Genomic DNA, 16,929 nt, shown 5'->3' with positions numbered 1-16,929 from the left:
ACGTGAATGAGTAGAGGAAAATAACCTTTGTATGGAATACATTAACACTATAAAGGGTAAGGTTAAAATGAAAACCCACTTGAGTTGTGAAAACTCTAGAAACTCATTCTCAACCACATGTTTTTAATTAAAGTTTAAATCTTGTGGTCCACAATTAAAGTGAATAAAAAATGTAAATATAAATATAACATTTTCTCTCTTCTGAAAACATATATAAAAATTAGCAAAAAAATGTTAAAAAATAGCAAAACATTTTTTTTTATGTTTCGATGTTTTGTATTAAATGTTACAACATATATTACATGTAACAAAAAAAAATGATGTTACATAGGGTTTTCACGGGTTTTCACAACTCAAGTGGGTTTTCATTTTATACTTTGCCACACTATAAATATGCTTTAAGGATCCGATAACTTAAGGTCTCCCGCCCATAAATATCTAATAACTTATAACACGGATGGGTATAAGTAGAGACATTGTATAATAGCATTGTGTATGAATTATTATGATTTCCTCGAACGCTTTGTTTTTGTCTATAATAACGGTTATGTGCACATTATGATCTATAGACAAACTTATGCAAATTAATTAATTACTTTAATGGGCCAGTTATTTGATTTTTAAGTTTTAAATGTTTTATGTTGATACTTTAGTATGACTGTTGGGGATCTCGAGTTGACAGCAACTCAAACGATTGTAACTATCTACTACAGTTTTAATGTAAAAACTTGATGAGTGTTTAACTTGGCCACTAATTTAACGAATTACTCATCCTAAATGGTTATTCAGCCAAGTGGGAGAATGTTGGAAAAACCCATATAATATAGCCTCATTACCATTTAAGTAATTATGATTAGTCAAATAACCTGACTTGGCCCATAAGATATATGGGCTATTTGATGGATGTACCCATATATATATATTAGGGTTTCCCTTAGATGTCACATAACAATGACTGATAATTAAAAAATCACACCAATAACTCTCTCTAAAATCTCCATCAATCAGTGACATCATAATGGAACCGAACAGGAGTCATCATGGTATCTTCATCCTTCTCTATGATTTCGATTTCTACAAGTAAGTTCTATTACCATGATGTCTAATTTCTTATTTATGATTGAATCAACATGTTAGGGTTTATGTTTTACCCATGTCTCAAAAATATAATTAACACAATTTACTTTTTCAAGAGCAGCAAGATCAATATAAGAAAACTGTAGGTAAATATGTATCAGGATTTAGACAAATCAAGGAGGCTAAGATAATTATGGTTTATGGAACTGCTACTAGTCACATCCTACTGCAGCTAACTAAATCATTTTATTATTAACAGTTGATGATGAATTTGGAAGCTCCTCAGTCCTCATTGACCAGATAGAGCATGTTAATTTTTTGATTTCTACGCAAAGTGTCAAAACTAATAGGATCTATCACTACAATTTTCAAAAAAATGCCACTTCTAGTGTTGGATAATAACAAAATCATAGTCAGCGGAGTGCTAAGTTGATTGAGCGCCAGTACGGCGGCTTCAATAATGGAATTGGCGTTTAGATAACTCCATTGAGCCAGAGGAGGAGCGATCCAAACAACCTTGTCAGTGCAAACCTGATGTTTCGGTCGCAAGCGGTCGTTAATTTGCGACCGTTTTCTTCAGTCGCAATTGCCTAGTTTGTAGCAGTGATTGTTAGATGGGTAAAGATATCCTTTTGTGAATGTGATATTGTTAAAATTTTAAAACCTTACATTTTTAAAACTGAGTGTGATTAATACCAAACTAGTGATATTTGGTATGTAAGCATATAGCACGTCTCAAAACACCATTCACAAACTCCTATATTTCTTCTATACAAATTATAAATGAAAAGACAGACTTTGGTTGAGAGAGATAGAAGCAACGAATAACAAGAGTAATCTCAGGAAAAAAGCAATACCATGATAAGTGATAAACTTGTATTAAAGATAATTTTCGTACTAAATCTTAAACTTTGTACTAAATCACAAATGATGACTTAATTTTATTGGTTAGTAACCTATGGTATAAACGCTAGAATGTTATATGTCACTTGTCCACTGGCATGAGAGTGACAGTTAAGGTTTGGGTTGTGATCCTTGAGGTTTCAGGTTCGAAACCTAACTCAAGGGAGTTTTCCCACATTGATGAGTTTTATCTTTGATGATGTTTTTGAATAAGTCAGACCTAGAACGTCAAAATCAGTATAAATAGTGACTATTGACTTAATTCCATTGGTTGGGGCATTATGGTAGAAAGTTACAAGGTAGGCGCCAAACATTATGGTGAGGCTTTAAGTCACTTGTTTGACTTCTATGCATCACATGATGGAAAAATGGGAGAAAATTTTAGTAATCGATGTGAGAAAGTATATGTGACCATACTTCAAATAGAAAATGAGCTAAAGAATATTTCTCTTTAATGCATTGCGACTTATATTTCTTTAGAAATAGAATATTTAAACTTATAAAAACAAACAAATGCTTTATAAAGGCTTTCATAATAATGATAAATCTAGATTACACCTAGCATCACAAAGGAGCAAATATGTCACCCCTAATAAATAAATAATGAAAAAGCAGTCAAATATGTTATCTGCTACATTTTAATTTCATTATTTTACGAGGATCGATACCATTATAAATTTACAATATACGCCCCCATGAAGACAGGCAAGAACTTTGTAATTAGAAAACTTAGGTTCCAATGGAAATTCTAGTAGTAGACCTTGCTTCCATGTTCAAGCATTCCAATGAGGTGGACCGGAGGAAGGCAGTGAAAGATTTCGGGGAAGCGTGCTTGAAATTCGGGTTTTTGCGAATCATAAACGATGGCCTGCCGGATGAATTGATAAACCGCAGCCGGGAACTCACTAAACAGTTTTTTGATCGTCCCATTGATGAGAAACTTGAGTGTAAGCCTGTTTCAACTATTCTTCCAGCAGGTTATGGCAAGATGAATGGTAGCTTTGGCTGCAATGAATGGTTAATAGTGTGTCAGCCCGTCTTGGGTTTCAATGTCTTCCCTTCATGTGTGGTTCGGTAAGTTTCCAACATGTTTCCATCACACTCTCATAGAAGAAGACGAAGAGTCCAAAGTGGTTCTATTCTACAATGTTTAGGAGTGACGAGTGCACAGATACAAAACTAGAAATGGCCAATAGGGTAAAAAAATGAATTATAAATCAAGCCTAGAACGTTTCACGGTTTAAACTCTAATAACTTTTATACTGTTTTAAACTTTAATAACTTTTATTCTGTTTGATTATTTGTTTTAATTAGATCACATAATTAGTAATTTTATTATCGAGAATTAGTGTTACTATATAAATTCTAGAGAAAACGTGTTTTCTTTTCTTTGCTTTTTTTTTTTCTAAAAGAGTTGCTTTAGTGTAAGGGAATGTGTGCATTATGCAATATATCTTGCTTAATTATTTGTTATATGTTGTGTAATTGAGTAATATGCACGTGTAATATGCAGTATGTTACGTATGCATTAAATATATACATGTATGTAATACATATTGTGTACTTGCTATATAACTACGCGTTATCATGTATACACACACATATGCTGTGTAATTATTTACATACATGCATCATGTTATTTACGATTTTGGGCGTAAAGGTTTATGTATGTAATTTGATTATTTATATGCACCTCTAAATCTTGAAGGTAAATATTGTGCGGACTCAAATTGAAGTGTATGCCCCTCGCTTCAAAAATGTGTCACGCTCTAATAACTTCTACACTTCGCAAGTTAAATAGACTTAAACCTCCTTCAACACATATATTGTATACGTATATTTGTATCTAGAGGCTACCTTATCAAACGGCTACCCGAGGAATTCAAAAGCTGCATTTATTAAAATAAACTATACTTTTATGTATGTTTCTAGATGAAGAATATATTATTGTTATTGCTAATATAATAAGAAAAAGAGTAGATAATTTATTTTGTCACATGTGGGTCTACTCTTGCTATGCAACACCAATTCGATCAGTCCAGAAATTAGATGGATAATAACGACTTTAGTCCACAATGTAAAGCAAAAGAAAGAACAAAGTTATCCGTTTTTTATATCTATCCTTCGTTTGTTATTCTTCTTCCTTTCAAATTGATTTTTCCGATTTAAAGAGGATTTCCTATATATATAATTAATATAATAAACTAATATACATATGCATATACTTTACAATTTTTACTTATATCGTTACATTTTTTGTCATTGTATCATATACAATGCCAAATATTATAGTTTGATTAAGAAGTGTTTGTTAAGATTTTTTTATATCAATATGTTTAAATTAAAAAATTGTAAGCAACCATAATTACAAGATATAATTTGTAATTAACAGTGAAAGGTTGGAGGAGATCTTTCTTCATTTTCAGAAGCTTGGAGCAATGGTGGAGAACTTGGTTAACGATTACTTAGGTCTCCCGTCCAATTTTCTCAAGGAATTCAACGACGACCGATCCAAGGATGTTCTCATGTGTTGGCGATATCCGAGATAGGAAGGGAAGCACACCAAGACACTAATTGCTTTACATTTTTGCCTCAAGATGATGCTGGTGGTCTTGAATATGAGAAAGCTGGCTTTTGGATTCCTGTACCTCCCGTGGCGGGCTCTCTTGTGGTTAATGTTGGCACAACCATTCAGGTAACGCGTTTCTCAGACTTGGACCATCGATCTCCAAAGCAAAAGCCTAAAAATGCGCACAATCAGCTACAATGTCGAAGTTCCACTTATCATACAAAACACTTATTTTATCTCCAACCTATAAACCCAATATTTTTCCCCATTATTCTTCATAATCAAATTGTTTTATCTACCGAACCAAATTATTAATTATTATACAACTTGTAAAAACTAATAGATTTTAGTAAACTAACTTACGTAGAAGTCAGTAAATGATGCGATTTACAACTCATTAATTAATTCGCACCAACGAAATTGACAAATGGAAACCTTATAATAACCGTCACCTTAAACAGATGCACCATCGCCCATGCACACTCTCCTATACACATCTTCCATGAGCGGGCTCGATGGACACCCATTGAAGAAGGTCTTATATCATTGATGATATAATAACTACACGACTTATTAGTTAATTTGCATGTAAATAATTGAGAAAAAGCGTTTGTTGCTTACAAAACATATGACAACATGACTTGCTTAATTTTTGCAACAATTGTTTTGTTCAAAAGGCTTTAACAAATAAGAAGATGGTAGCACCGCATCATCGAGTGTGGAAACCTAAAGGAAGAAATCGTCATTCGTTTGCATTTTCTACAATATTGGTGGTGAAAAGTGGATTCAACCATTGCCCAAATTTGCCGAGGAGGTTGGTGAAGCACCAAAGTATAAAGGGTTCTTTTACAAAGAGCTTTTGCAATCAAGACTCAAGAAAGAAAGAAACCCTCTTATGTTGCGTGAAGAAGTTCTTGATCTTGATCACTTTGCAATCCCTGTGGAAGATAGCAACTGCTAATGTGTGATAGCATGCTTCATGTCTTTTAAAAGTTGCACTTGTGGAGAATAAACGCATTTAAATGGATCTTCTATCTTCAACTTTTGTTATAGCATTTTCATGGGCAAGCTGTACATACATTAAATAAATGTAGTTAACTAGTGGAATTCTTTTGTGTGTTGCAAAAAGAACTCTTGTGAGTTACCAAACCATCTAGCAGTTGAAGAATTTGGTATATGCATAAAACATGTAATATTGTTTGCAGTTGTATTATACGTAATCAAGTAGAGGTTATAAACATAAAGGTGCGAGTTACCACTACAGTATCGGTAGTCTGAAAATACTCAGGTGTGTTCACAATTAAAAAAGTTAATTTACAAATGGTTTGATTAAACAAACATTGTCTTTCGTCCCAAGAAATAAATTCGTGATATACCTAAAAAGATATCTAGATATATTTTACATTGATTAAAAATCATACTTGATAATAAAATTACATAATAACAAAAAGGTTTACTATTTACATTTCTAATTTCTATGAGTAATAAAATTATATAATAACAAAAATAATAAGATAGTTGTAGGATATCCTTGCTAGAAAAATTCGATAGTAGAGTAGTACATTGTTGTCGAATAATGATACAATCTACCTGCACATTCGACCGTTACTGTACCATTGCTTGATAATTAATGTCCACCAGATGAGAAAGCCACTAGTTTGTTAACTGTCTAAAAGAAAGAATAAGTGAAGGAAGACAATATGAGCTAGCACGTCCTTAATTTCCGACCATCAGCAGAAGTCACTATTTACTCTCGATTCACACATGGAAGAGCTAGCATTGGGTTCCTAATTACCGACCATCAGCAACCTCTTAGGTCAACAATCGATGTATAATTTGCCTAAACTGGTAAATTACGGTTTGACTTATTGATTTATTCCACAATACCAGTAGGTTATGCTATATCCTCTTTAACGTTATTGCCATGGTTTCCAAATGGATACTTGTCAAGAATCCTTCAATCTACAACAGTTGATAAAATCTACATTTTTGTAAGAGCCCAATAGAAAAGTTTATAAGAATATGTTCAAGAAATTATATAAATATTACACATTTATCATCAATTCCTTTTTACACGTTAAAAAGAAATTCATCATTTCTATTTCCAAAAAGAAAAGGTAAAAAGTAAAGACCAACCCTAGTCTTCATAAATTTTTACCGTTAAATGAATAAGCTGGTGTCTCAATGATAGATACAATGTATACCAATTAACAATTAAGTAGGTAAAACGAAAAATAAAGTCTATACCCATTGCCTTAGATACTATTTATATCAATAAAGGCAGTGCACATATTCAGGCCCCTATACCATCTCTCAACCTCAAACCTATATATCAATGTTTCTCCATTTGTTCTACCAAAACAACTCTCAATTAACCCCAACTTCTCTTTTTCTAATTTCCATAGCATTTGTTGATATAGGTACTCACCATCTTTTTCATCAATCCCATGCTTCTTTGTATGATACAATGCACCATCGCGTTTGAATCAATACAACAAAACATCTCCATTCTCTCATTTTCTATCATAATCATACGTAAACTTGTCCCATCAGGAAAGAGCGTACATGTTTTCTAGGATTTGTAAGAGTAGAAACGGACAGCAAGAGAAAGGTGAAAGGGAAGAACAGCTTTTATATAGTTAAGATGTTACAAAGAGCGGCTAGCAACGCGTTTTCATGGTGGTGGGCTAGCCACATTCGAACCAAGCAATCCAAATGGCTTGAGCAGAGCCTTTTAGGTAACGAACCAATTGCCCATAACGATTGAAGTGATAGTTGATGCTGTATTCTGTGAAATCGCAATACTTTTAATTCTTTTGATTTCCAATGAAATTATGACATATCTATTTATATTTCATGTCATGATCTAAAAGTGCCTATTGTCATTTGAATTTTTAATTATGTTTATGCAGATATGGAAGATAAGGTTCATTACGCGCTAAACATTGTTCAAAAAGATGGTGATTCATTTGGAAAGAGGGCAGAAATGTACTACCGGCACCGCCCGGATCTAATATGCTTCATAGAGGAGACTTTTCGGGCCTACAGATCATTAGCCGAGCGTTACGATAAGCTGTCAAGAAACTTACAAAAAGCCAACACGACAATTGCATCAATCTTCCCAGATCAAGTATCTTATGATGATTTTGATGATGATGATAGTCCTCCTATTATCCCCAAAAGCATGCCTCCACAAATACAGGGTCCAAATGCAGCAAACATTCAAAAAGTACCACAACTTCCTAATAAGAATTTAAAGGGTCTTATTAGCAATGCGTCAAAGAAAATGCAACTAACCAAAACATCAAAAGAAGATAATCCGAATCGTATCATACCCAAATCCGGCTTGAGTAAAGAAGAAGCCATTGAAGAAATTGACAAGATTCAAAAGGAGATACTTTCATTGCAAACGACGAAAGAGTTCACAAAAAGCTTGTATGAGAACGGGCTTTGTAAGTATTGGGAGATTGATAACAAGATAAACACCATGCAACAAAAGGTTCGTAGATTACAAGACGAGTTTAAAGTCGGGAAAGCTATTGAAGATGGTGATGCTAGAACAGTAATGGCACAAGCTGCATTAAAATCATGCAAAGAGACACTAGAGAAGTTAATAGAAAAACAAGAGAATTCAAGCCAAGCTGCCATGTCTGAGCATGAGAAGATTGTCAACGCAAAAATAAAAATCAATGCATTGAAGCGTAAGTTTCCGCCAGAACAAGTTAACGAATCCCAAAAAGATGGTGAACCAGAGTCACAAATCATAAATCAAGACAACGAGAATGATGCTATGGAAAAGATTAAAGAAAGCTTAGATGAATCATCAAAAAAGCAATTAAGGGTTTCAGAATTGGCAAATACTATAGACAAAATTGCGAATAAAGTTATTAGTTTGGAGAGTACAGTTTCATCTCAAACCGCAAACATAGATAATTTAAGAAATCAGGCCAGTGAACTTCAAACACAAATTCAAATTTTGGAAAGTGATAAAGCATCAAAGGCGGATGGGGCACTCATGCGTAGAAAGTTGAAGAACTTGGATAAAAAGTTACAAGGATTAGAGGATTTGGAAAAGGAAATTGAGAAGCAAAATCACAGCCTGAAAGTATATTTCATGGAAGCTAATTGCAGAATCGAACAAATGTCTGAGAAGCTTCACGATGTCCAGCCGGATGAGGAGGTTGAGACGGATTCTCCTGCCTCCGAAGAAGAACATTTGAATACGGAAGAAGGCGTTATTGATGTTTTTTGTAATGATTCTGAAGAGCAAGTGCGGGGTTTTGATGAATGTGTTGTTGAAGAGAAAGAAATCCCATGTATGAATGATACCTATAATAATGACAATGATAGAAACCGTGACGATGCAGGTGCTAGTGTCAATGCCAATCTCAGACCAAGTGCCAGTAATATTAACTGTAACAGTAACAATAACAGTGAAACGGCCAGAGATAGTAGCATTAAAAGTGACAACGACATTGCCGGTGCCTGTGGCACTATCAGAGCCAATGCTAGTGACAATGAAGACGAACATCATTTGGTCGAGAATACAAATACTATGAAAAAGGAAGTTTCAAATGATGAAGATGCGAATAACGTTGATGTTAAAACAGATGAGGCAAGTAGAATCGAAACAGAAGATATTAATAAAAGGGATCAACGCATAAAAGAAACCGGTGATGAACCTCGAAAGAATCCATTGAAACAATACACAACAAATCTCAAAAACTACAAGGAAACCAAGAAGAAACTAAGTGATGAAGAGAAGAAAAAACTAGGAACCCTCTTTGAGCTCATAGTACAAGTACGAGAATTAAAAACATGCATAGTTAAAAGAGACAATGAGATCCAAATGCTAAAACAGCAGCTTAATCAGCTTCAAGATATCGAAAACTGGCCGCAAGACCTAAAACAAGATTACACATCAGCAGAAGAGAAAGAATATGAAGAAATAACACTGTCAATTGTTGATTCCGAACCCATTTCAGAGATCGAAGAGAAGTTTAGAACCGATATCGACGTGATACTGGATGAAAACCTCGATTTCTGGTTACGATTCAGCACTCAATTTCACCAGGTGCAAAACTTTAAGACAGAAGTAGAAGATCTAAAACGAGAGATAACAAAAGTTAAATCTAGAGGCGCAGAGGCTAAATCCTCTGACGACAAAACCAGCCAATCTATGTTCACAACTGATCTGCGGTCCGATATCCGACCAATATACAAACACCTTAAAGAGATTCAAAGTGAACTCACATTATGGATAGAACAAGCAGAAAACCTTAAAGATGAACTACAAACGAGATGCACATCATTGTCAAACATCCAAGAAGAAATAACAATGGCGTTGAAGGAAGGCATGTTAGAGGATGAAATCAAGTTCAGTACACATCAAGCAGCAAAATTTCAAGGTGAAATATTAAATATGGAGCAACAAAATAATCGAGTAAACGAAGAACTTGAAGCTGGATTAGATCATGTCAGGGCTCTACACCTTGAAATAAAGAAAACATTGAGAAAGTTAGAAGAGGAGCTTGGTCTTTCAGATAATCAGAAACCCAATAACCAGGAAACTTCGGTTCCCTCACCAACGTCTCGACCAGGAATACCATTAAGAAACTTCATTTTTGGGGTTAAAGCAAAGAAGCAAAAGCCATCAATTTTCAATGTTATTAATAAGAGACCAAAAGGTGGTCGAATATAACATAAATTTGTGCATATTTGTTTTTTAAGATTTCTATATGTTTTCCCGTTTTGTTTGGGTTTTTAAGATTTCTATGGATAGCTATTAGAACACAGAAGTATTCCCAGGACCAACTTCTTGTTCTGTATCAGTGGCACTCAACAAACTCAATATTTTGTTGTATATATATAAACACAGAACATCTATTCACAAATTGAAAACTTCCAAATGTTTTACAAATGTACAATATCTTACACAGTGAACGAAACATCGCAACTTCTGAATTTGGTTAACACACTGATTCGGTGTTAACTTATGTGCTCCATTGTTTCAGTTCGATAAAGTGTGCCACAACATAAACTAATGGCCTAATTACAAAGCATGTCGGCTGGTCCGTAACACAAGTATATATTTAACCCAATTAATAAACATAAAAGTAAAATGTTTTAGATAACCCATTAATATGTAAACATAAGCCGGGCTTAAAGTGTTGGACATAATTTCGGACTCTAAGTCATAAGTTGGTGAACTTGAAGGACCGATATTGACAAGTAAGTCATAGTTGGTTATGTTTCCAAATTACAACGTGTTTTCTAATTGTATTGTAATTTTATTGGAAATATCTTGAATAATAAGTTAGGGTTAGTCTATATAAACAGAGCTATGGTTAGACATTATAGAACGTGTGAGATGCAACAGAGCTAGGGTTCATTTGGAGACACACACAATATGTAACCGAGCTAGGGTTCATCTAGATGCAAATAAGTTAGAGTTCATCAAGAGTCTAACCATGTTAGGGTTTGAGAGTTGTAATAAATTTTTTGAATTATATTTTCTAGATCAATATAAACGAGAGTTAGTACTTTATTCGTGTTTGCTTATTGATCCGGGACTTGAATTGGTATTAAGGCTAAGTTCAAGAAATCGATAATCGGCCGGTGACGGGCTTAGATTTGGTGCTTGGAAGATAGCAGGCAAGCAGATTCCAAAAACAGTTGGTGCAGATCCCATTTCTTGTATTAAGTCTTTTGTATTTGTTTAGCTTGATTAATGTTGTGTTTTGTATGTGTTCGTTTATCTTCCTTGTTTGGTTGGGCCCGAGACCTTGTAAAGAAAAGCCCATTGGGCCGTTATAATAGAAGGAAGCATGGCGTGGCTTCAGCTATAAAAGGTGAAGTATGCATATGCAATCAACAACTTTTAGAAAAACTCTCTCTCTCTCTCTATATATATATATATATACACACACACACCTTATCTCTTCACCAACTCTCTCTACCTTACTATTTCAGGTATAATCAACACAAGCAAGATCCGAGATCTTGGTTGGCTATATGTGATTTCCGCTAGCATATAGTTGAGATTGATTCAAGAACACGTTGTTTGATCCGCCTTTAAGGACCTACTGTTGGGTATCAATCATATACAACATATTTTTCAAAAGGAGTTGCAAAGTTGGATTAGTTTGTGATCGAAAAGAAATAATATTCATTGAAAAGCCAAAAAGGCTTAAGTTTTGTGATGGTCATCGCAAGCAGGTCTCTGTTTTAGAAGCAAGGTGACTTTTGGGGTTTATTTTTAGTGTAATATGTTTTGTGATTGTGCGAAGAAGGAAGCAGGTCCTCGCACAACTATTTATTTTTTTGGGGTTTATTGGCTTTGTTGGCTACGAGACCAGAAATTTATTTTTATAGGTTTTATTATTGGTTAAACAAGTATGGTTTGACTACTGCTTGATTTTTATTGGGTTGGACAAGTGAGTTTAATTAAGAGTTGTTTTTATACTGGTTAAACGAGTTATGTTTCGACCAAGGGTTTAATATTTTGGATTGATTCAGGTGTATCTGAGATTAACCGTTATGATAGTTAGAAGAGAGAAAACAGTTGTAATTGTTAACCGCCAAAACATCTTACCTAGGATAATCTAATGTGTGCATTATTAATTCGAACATAACAGCATAAATAATAAATAAGCTCTTAAGGGCTAAGTTTAAATCATTTTCCAACATTATCCCCTAAATGTAGCATTAGTCAAATGAGATAGGAGATGTGCGTACTTCTTTCACGGCTTCAGTTATGGGCTGAAAATCAAAACATATTCGGTGTAACACCTTAACCCGAAACAGGCTGACGTGTCACTGTTACAGATATCATAAACCAAACACAATCCATTTAAAAGAAATAAAGAGAATCCAAAGGCAACCAACTAGTCAAAACAAACCGAAAGAAAATTCCTAAGTCCAATTTATTGAATGCGAAAATAAATAAAAATCCTTATTCATGAGCTTCATTTTACTCTCATCACTGATTTCCCAGATTACCTGCCAACAAAATAAGACAAACACAAACAAGAAAACACGGCTGAGCCAAAAATTGCCCAGTAACAGAAGAACAATAGTATAGGTAAGGACAGACGAAGGAAAAGTAAGTCTAAGAACTTTGATTCAAACTCGAAACCAACTTTTTACTGACAAAAATACTAAACATAAACTGATGCATAATTCAATAGTTTGTCGGAACAAAATCAAACGCATACAGAAACATATCAGAATATATACACATATCAAACCACGTGACTACACATATCAAAAACTCAAAGTCACGTGAAACAGAAGCACCAACGAGCCTAAACAGAACAGACTGGTACACAGCTAGCTAGTCCATGCACCTGTGAGACGATGAGTATGGCGTGTACCCATTATTCCATCTCCACACAACAAATGCAAACTCAGAGCTAAGATCGATCTATACACCTCTAGGGGCCAAGCTAGAGACGCCGTGAACTTTAATTACGCACTGTCACGATAAGTGCATGCCGTTGACGCCCATACGACATTTCAGACATGCTCGGGTGACAGCGTACAAAAGTTAATTTCATATAAATATGCAACAAAAATGCTACTAACAGGACATGCAATACTGAGTACAAAATATTATTACCTATTACATGTTACAGAAATAAATATAAAACTTAATAAATAAGCCGAACTCAACTGTAATAGAAGCTAACGAAAAGTCCGCACTACAAAGTGACGGACACCGAATATAAAATGGAATTTAATTAATACTACGAGTAAACGAAAACAGAAACCGTACTACAGAGCCACGAAATATAATTAATACTTCAAGTGAAAAAAAAACAGAATCCATACTACGAAGTAACGGAATATAAGTAATACTATGAGTGAAAGAAACCAGAAACCGTATCTTAAGTGATGAACACAAACAAAATAATAAAAGTCGTCCTTAACGAGTCCGAGAACCTACACTTTAATTGTATTAAGAGTTACGAATTAAGTTCATGGAGCTTAAATTACATTATTGGATTTGCTATATATATTATATATTACTTTTCCGGTGACAAAGGTCTTTAAAATCCAAAGCAAACTAATTGATGTTTATTTATTAATATGTATGTGCAAGCTTGTCTCAAAAAGTCTATAGCAATTTCATGACTTATTATTATTATTATTATTATTATTATTATTATTATTTCACTGACAGTTAGTATAGCAATTATACTTAGTTTATCAGTACAACATAGTCGGTATAGGGATTATAGTTAGTTTATCAGTACATCATATATTTAGATTTTGTTCATAGAGCTAAACAAACGAAAAAGATTATTGATATTATTAGTTTATGTATTTTCGTCATAACAAAGTTTTGAATTTCGCTTTAGTCACCGGAACAAACTATCGATTATAGACATTATATTCGTACAAGTATTCGGAAGCAGACCGGTAACAATTACCTCAAAATCCGGACAAAAACAAAACGTATCAAAAAGCGTAGACGCAGCAAACTGGCGTGATGGTGGTTGTTATCTCCGGCAACAACCGATAGTGGTGGCGGCGTAATCTCGGCGATTTGCGGAAAGGTGGTGCTAGATACGGCAGAGGAAGGACGCAAGGTAGGGTTTTAGATTAAGTAAAATTCATTCGTATGTTATCATATGTATTTAAACACGCAGGCGACCCCGGATTATCGCTTAAATCGTTTAGAAAGTATTCGGTTTACGCCGTTATTCTCGGAATGGAAAATCATTGCAGGTTTTAAATTTAACTTTAAGGGGGTGTTTGGTACAGAGAAAAAGAATGGGAAGAAATGGAAATAGAAATGGGAGAGAAATGGAATTGGAGAGAAATAGAAATGGGTGGAGAATTGACAATCATTTTCTTTGTTTGATACAATAGAGAAATGGGTGGAGAAACGGGAGCAGAGACGTGATTAGGGTTCCGCCTCGGCATCATCATGGTGGAGAAATGGTGGCTCAGAGACGCGTCGCAACACCGCGAACGGACTAGAGCGTCATCATCATCGCCGCGCAACATCAACACCGCGATTTAGGGTTCCGCCTCGCAACACCGCCTCGCGATTTAGGGTTTCGTTTTGGCTCAGAGACGCGAACGGACGTGGCTGCGGCGTCGGCCGCCGTGCCGGACGTCGGCATCATCATCACCATCGCCGGTCGGAGCATCATCATCATCATACGCGAACGGAGTAGAGCAGAGACGCGATTTAGAAGCAGAGAGAATTCCATTTCTCTTCCAAATGGAGAGAATTGGATTTCTCTACTTTTTGCCTACACCCAATTCTCAGAGAAAACCAATTCTCCGCCCAATTCTCCGCCTAATTCTCCCAAACAAGAGAAACCTAATTCTCCACCCTCAAATCTCTCTACCAAACACCCCCTAAAAGAAATGCCAAAATTGGTCCCCAACATTATTAGTTAATTAGTTTGGTGTATGTATTATAAATAACTCCCTCTAGTTTTAGAAGTTTCAAAATTTAACCATAGACTTTAGAATATTTCTCCATAAACTATAATTATTATTAACGTAATTATTATTTTACACTTTTATAATACAATGATATTTTATTTTCATGCTCGATTAAGGATGTTAACGTATTACTTTAAGGGGATATTAATACTCTAATAACCAGTACAATTACACCACCTTACTGTTTCGAATATCGTATATTACATTCGGTTTCCAAACTTCTATGCCCCCTTCTTTTCATTGACCCATGTAGAGCGCATAGTTGCCTTCGGTTGTAACATCTTGGATTTTTCGTATTCGAATTCGTTTATGTTTAAACTGATTTGGGAACGTTATTCGGATCTTTATTATTAATAAAATCATACATTTTCAAGTATTCATTGATGAATTTTCATTTCCTACCCTATGTGTTGTTTAAACAAGCCATTTCTTGCTTAAAAACTCTTAAAATATAAAAAATTAACACTTTAACAAGCACAACAACTAAAACTGCCAAATGACGAAACTTCCCCACCACGGACATGCTGCGCCCCGCGGCCATGATGGGTGAAGTTGGTCGCGCGGCCACCCACCTGTGCATATCCTCTTTGTTATTTTATTTCCTGGTTCGTTTTTAGTGCAAAATCAATTATTTTTGGACCAAATCATTTGTTTTAAGCCCCAAGAAAACTAATATAGACTAGGTACATGTCCACATTCAATAACCCTTTCATTAAGAACGAATTTTGATGTTTTTCTAGTTGATTTAGTCATTAAAACGATATTCAATTACTTAATCGAGCATATTAACTAAAATTGACTCGTGCTTACCTATTCTATATGAACAAGACATAAATCATCTGCCAAACACTTCCCTAAACCCTAATATTTTATCCCTCAGTCATCACCCTCATTTCACCATCAAGTTCTCCTCCATTTTTGCCATATTACTCGAAGATACAAGCCTAAGTGTTTGACTTTGCTATAATATCAACCTTTGACTTTACTTTTCTATTGATTCATACACATTCTGGATAAGTTGTTTACTATAAATCATCTTTTATTATTCCTTAGGTAATAACCCTCGATCAGTTTCTGAGATTGAGGGGTATCGACGGGTCAATTTGACTCAAATCCGTTTAAGGGCATATTGGTCAACAACTTTTACCAATCAATTTCTCACACTTCTGCTCGGAACCGACTTTCGGTGACTTTTATTTATGTTTCAAGATTTTAAGGCTACTAGCCAAAATCCGACTTCCGACTCGCTATTCGGATTCTGATTAGTACCAACTCGCTTAAACGTTAATTATCTCATAACCGGAGTTCTAGACATCCGTTTGGATCGATTTCAGCGGCTATGTTCTCGGTTTAATCATACTTTATTATCTCTAAGTTTCAGGTCTATTTGGTTTATTATCAGTCAGCACGTTAAAGGCATGTTCGTTCATTTTATCGTGTTTTTTTCTTATTTTTCGCACACTCGCCTAAGCAAAAAGGTGAGATATCATTCCCCTTTATTTTACTGCTTTTTACAACTTTTGGGGACATATGCGTATCTAATGCATACTTTTATATTCTATATATACACAAACTCGCAAACGCAAATATTGTGTGTATTTCAATTAAATGCTAAATTGCTAATTGTTTAAGGGTTTACTTTTATCGCATTCGGAGAGGTCCATCATAATCACATTAAAATATGATCATATGTCGTCTTAGGAGCCAAAGCCCGTTCGCATGGCGATGGTCAACCGACACTCACATTTGTATGCTAGTCATAGTAGCCAATGCCCAATTTTGTAAGGCAGCGGTCAACTGACACAACTATTTGCTCATCGTTTAATTGAATTATTACTCACATTATTTTGTTTATGCATTTATTATTTATCATTTATTATACATATATTATTATTAGTGTCGAAATTGGTGATCAT

At 34.7% G+C, this 16,929-nt stretch overlaps 2 protein-coding genes across 2 annotated transcripts; both read left to right on the top strand.

The window, feature by feature from the left end:
- The first annotated feature begins 2,719 nt into the window (after nucleotides 1-2,719).
- Nucleotides 2,720-5,510, top strand: LOC143560942 (S-norcoclaurine synthase 1-like). The gene is made up of 4 exons (XM_077049129.1): nucleotides 2,720-3,054; nucleotides 4,373-4,509; nucleotides 4,578-4,675; nucleotides 5,331-5,510. Exons 1-4 carry the CDS (start codon nucleotides 2,720-2,722, stop codon nucleotides 5,508-5,510), a joined length of 750 nt encoding a protein of 249 aa, XP_076905244.1.
- Nucleotides 5,511-6,978: 1,468 nt separating this feature from the next.
- LOC143560941 (kinase-interacting protein 1-like) lies at nucleotides 6,979-10,250 on the top strand. The gene is made up of 2 exons (XM_077049128.1): nucleotides 6,979-7,287; nucleotides 7,462-10,250. The coding sequence occupies exons 1-2, from the start codon at nucleotides 7,194-7,196 to the stop codon at nucleotides 10,248-10,250; spliced, it is 2,883 nt and encodes a 960-aa protein (XP_076905243.1). The 5' UTR covers nucleotides 6,979-7,193.
- Nucleotides 10,251-16,929: the final 6,679 nt, after the last annotated feature.

This window comes from Bidens hawaiensis, unplaced genomic scaffold (assembly GCF_021521415.1).
Source record: "Bidens hawaiensis isolate Kalapana, Puna unplaced genomic scaffold, B.hawaiensis_p1.1 tig00020515_1, whole genome shotgun sequence".
Lineage (NCBI taxonomy): Eukaryota > Viridiplantae > Streptophyta > Magnoliopsida > Asterales > Asteraceae > Bidens > Bidens hawaiensis.
The sequence above is the reverse complement of the archived record's forward strand: the minus strand, read 5'-3'. Positions and strand labels throughout refer to the sequence as shown.

What these genes read in the sequence shown, in the direction of transcription:
- LOC143560941 (XM_077049128.1), top strand. Translation starts at nt 7,194, where the DNA reads ATGTTACAAAGAGCGGCTAGCAACGCGTTTTCATGGTGGTGGGCTAGC. An exon ending in GCTTGAGCAGAGCCTTTTAG is followed by an intron (nt 7,288 to 7,461) that starts GTAACGAACCAA and finishes ATGTTTATGCAG; the next exon opens with ATATGGAAGATAAGGTTCAT.
- LOC143560942 (XM_077049129.1), top strand. Translation starts at nt 2,720, where the DNA reads ATGGAAATTCTAGTAGTAGACCTTGCTTCCATGTTCAAGCATTCCAAT. An exon ending in TTCCCTTCATGTGTGGTTCG is followed by an intron (nt 3,055 to 4,372) that starts GTAAGTTTCCAA and finishes TGTAATTAACAG; the next exon opens with TGAAAGGTTGGAGGAGATCT. An exon ending in ATCCAAGGATGTTCTCATGT is followed by an intron (nt 4,510 to 4,577) that starts GTTGGCGATATC and finishes TTTTGCCTCAAG; the next exon opens with ATGATGCTGGTGGTCTTGAA.